This window comes from Coptis chinensis, chromosome 8, assembly GCF_015680905.1.
Source record: "Coptis chinensis isolate HL-2020 chromosome 8, ASM1568090v1, whole genome shotgun sequence".
Lineage (NCBI taxonomy): Eukaryota > Viridiplantae > Streptophyta > Magnoliopsida > Ranunculales > Ranunculaceae > Coptis > Coptis chinensis.
The window spans coordinates 57,496,267-57,500,278 of record NC_141463.1 but is presented as its reverse complement, the minus strand read 5'-3'; the positions used below and the strand labels follow the sequence as shown (position 1 = coordinate 57,500,278).

The 4,012-nt window shown below is 43.1% G+C and overlaps 1 protein-coding gene across 1 annotated transcript; it reads right to left on the bottom strand.

The window, feature by feature from the left end:
* Positions 1-694: 694 nt before the first annotated feature.
* Positions 695-1,492, bottom strand: LOC147482091 (uncharacterized). The gene has a single exon (XM_086579191.1). It carries the CDS (start codon positions 1,490-1,492, stop codon positions 695-697), a length of 798 nt encoding a protein of 265 aa, XP_086435317.1.
* Between the last annotated feature and the right edge of the window lie 2,520 nt (positions 1,493-4,012).

The following is a 4,012-nucleotide window of genomic DNA, read 5'->3' as shown; positions in this document are numbered from 1 at the left end:
TTGTGAATACTCAAAAGGCAAGTGACTGATGTACAAATACAATAACTGATTTGATATTTGCTGTCTCGGTAGTGTACTCGACCTGACAATCTTAATATATCTGTGTAGTGTTAAAGTCAAAAAGTTTTTTTTTTTTTTCCATAACTAGGGGTTAAGGAGACCCCAACCTTTTATTAATGAAAAAATCTCAAGTACAACTTTCCTTCTTTATCCCCCTTGATCAATTCACTAAGTTTTTGATCCATGGGGGGGGGGGGGGGAGAAAGTACATGCATTGGTTACTACATTCTGTACTATGAGTACTGCAATTACTACCAACTCTTGACAGGTAATCCATGAACTTGATTTCCTTCTCTCGAACACATGTTGGAATTTAACCTCTGCAAATCTTGCTTGTGCACACCCAATCTGAGCCACCAGGTTCTTACAATACCAAGGTGGAGCTTCCCTCTTTTTCAAGATTTGTATCACTCTCAGTGAGTCAGACTGCACTACCACCTCCTTTATGTTCATTCTTTCCACTCCTTCAATGCCTTTTTGGACCCCAATTAGCTCCTGATATAAGACTAACTGTTTTGTGGAGTTTCCGCAGAATGCCATGAGAACCTCTCCATTTCGATCCCTTAAAACCCCTCCATAGCCTGCTTTGCCCTGCTGTATTGATCCATCCGTGCTAAGGACAAGAATGTCAGATTCAGAGCCTAGTCAAAATAGTTCGCACTGCGACATCATCCTTCACTGCTTCCAGCGATTTCCCCAGATACAATTTCATATTGTTCAAAGCCTTCATGCTCACTGAATCAGCACTGAGGAATCGCTGCTTCTTGAGCCTCCAATTCCTCTCATTCCATATAGCTTGTACTACAGCACAGGTTAGCGCTCTCAACATTTTAGAGGCTATGGATTTTGGTCTGCAAATACGCATGATGTAATACCATTCTGCATGGGAATTCCAAACTCTTCCTGGTAACCCCATCGCCTCTTTAAAACTACTCCACACCAGTTTCGAATAGGAATACTCAAAGAACAAATGCGCCGAACTTTCCTCATGTAAATCACAGAGGCAGCATCGCGAGTACCCAATCACTTTCTTCACCATGAGTCTGTTCTGGGTTGGTAGCGATCTAGAAAATAGCTGCCATACGGTGAATGAATGCTTCGGCACTGACAGCTTTCCCCATACAATCTTGTACCAATTTACTTTACTTCTAACATTCTTCAAGACCGCATAGGCAGAGGACACAGAAAACAGCCCTGAACTCGATGGTGTCCAAACTACTTGGTCCTCCGAGGTGTATGAGTTAATCTCTGTGTTTATGATCAGCCTCTTCACCTCACATTCAGGTAGGTTGGTGATGTTCCTTGCCCACTCTCCATTTATAATCACCGAACTGACCAGCGCATCCATTGGAACTACTTCAGCCAGAAGTGCCCTTACATCAGGGTCCAAGATGAGTGGGCCTGCACACCATGGGTCGTGCCAAAAACTCATCCCATTACCATTTGCTATGCTGTATCTAACAAACTTCTAGGCAGTCTCTCTGTTCTTTAGTATCCCTCGCCACACCCATGAGCAGTCCTGCGGAACTTTCATGGTCCAAAAATGCTTCTTCTTTATGTGGTTCTCCCAAGCTCACTTAACCTATACACAATCAGTTTTTTGGGCCAATTTCACCACTAATCCACAATATGCAGCTTGATTCCAAACCCGTAGATCCACCAAACCAAGTCCGCCTTGCTCTTTGTCAAGCCTGAGAGTAGCATGGCTCGCATGGTGCATTTTTTTCGCCATACTCGGTCCTGCCCAGATGAATTTGTTGCACAGTTTAGCTACTTTATCCAACACTGCTCTCGGGAGAACAAATGTTGTTGCCCAATAATTCTGAAAGGATGAAAGCACTGACTTCACAAGCTGCACTCTTCCCGCTCTGTTCAACTCCTTGTTTTTCCAGTTTGAGATTCTTCCGGTAATCTTCTCTATGAGTGGCAAGCATTCTTTTACCCCTAATCTTGTAGCCGTGAGTGGCAGCCCCAAGTAAGTGACTGGTGGGGTTACAAGAGAGATGTTCATGGCTTCTGCTAATGCTAGCCCTTTCGCTTCAGTCATACTTCCAGTTAGAAGAGTTGTCTTTGCATTACTGAGCTTTAGTCCTGTAGCTTCAGAGAAAGAATGCAAGATATCCTTAACAGCCATAATAGAGTCCATGTTACCTTTACAAAACAGGAGCACGTCATTAGCAAAACATAAGTGAGATATCTCCAGCTTTTTGCACTTAGAGTGGGCTGAAATTTTCCGAGACTGCAGCCCTTGGAGGAGTAGTGCACTCAGAATCTCCATGACTAGCACGAACAGATAAGGAGACACAGGGTCTCTCTGTCTTAAACCTCACTTCCCTTGAAAATACCCTTCAGGAGACCCATTTACCATCACCGAGAAGTTGGCGAAGTATAGCACATCTGAAGCCATTCTATGAATAAGTGTGCAGTGGGAACTTGAACTTGTGTAGAATTGCTTCTATTGCTACCCAAGAGACAGAGTCATAAGCTTTCTGAATGTCCAGCTTTATTGCACATCTTTTCTGCCCACCTTGAATACCCACGCAGCAGTTCATGGGCCATCAAAAGATTGTCCTGAATCGATCGTCTAGGGATAAAAGCAGATTGGGTACTTGATACCAAAGATGAAATGCAACCTTTCATTCTATTAGTTAACACTTTTGATACACATTTATAAACAATGTTGCAACATGCGATAGGACGAAAGGAAGCAATATGCGAGGCATTTTTCATCTTCGGGATAAGACACAGAAAAGTAGAGTTTATACCTCTTGGGATCTGCTTATGGCTGAAAATATGCTGAATAGCTCGAATGAAATCATCGCCAATAATATCCCAGCTTTTTTTGAAAAAGCAAGCGTTGAAACCATTCGGACTTGGTGCCTTGTTATCTCCCATCGCAAACAGTGCGTCTTTGATCTCCAGGTCACTGATAGGGGAAACTAATAGCTGACGTGTACCAAGTTCTACCTCAGTAACATGCACACCATTCAGAAACTCGGTGTCACAACAAGCTACTGACGACACCCCAAGTAGCTCTGTATAGTACTTCAGAAATGCTTCAGCCACTGGTTCTTTTCCTTCCATTCTGGTTCCTTGCGCATCTGTGATACTCCACACCCTATTTCTGATATGTTTTTCCTTCAAAGCATTGAAGAAAAACGCATTACATTTATCCCCGAAGGTTAGCCAGTCAATATCCATTTTATAGTACCACTCAGCTTCCTCCAGCTTGAGTAGGTGACACAACTTTTCCCTCACAGCAAACTCTTGTGCACTAAGAATAAGGTCGGCGAAACTTCTTGTCAGTTTTCCTTGAATCGCTTCCAGTTCACTTCTTGTTTCAGCCACCCTTTTCTGAGTATCATTCCTGACCGATCGTGTCCACCCTTTCAACACTCCTTTTAAACTTTTGAGTTTACTTGTTAGCATGAATGGCGGACTCCCATGATCATCGATTTCCCAACAAGCTCTAACAGTAGGTAGAAAATCCTGACTCATTGTCCACACATTGCTGAAACGGAAAGGACTGTTTCTTCTAAAAGTTTCCAAAAAACTCAGAATCAACGGGCAATGATCAGAGAGCCCTTGGGTTAAAATCTCCACCTTTGTTGCTACTGGAATGGACATCCAAGGCGCATTGATAAGACACCAATCAATCTTTGACCACTTTCTTATTTTATCCCTACCGCTGTTCCATGTGTAAAAGCATCCGGTTCTGTGGATGTCGAGCGATCCTGGTTTGTATTTAGACAATTCGCAAAAGGGAGAGTCTCTCTTGGGTGAACAGCCCTATCTCCCACTCTTTCGTGTGAAAACAAAACATTGTTAAAGTCTCCCATCACACACCACGCACCTTGAGTTCCGGCACTTATCATTTTCAGCTCATCCCACAAAATGAGCCTCTCATGACTCCTATTACTAGCATAAACAATGGTATGGAAAAAGGAGAACC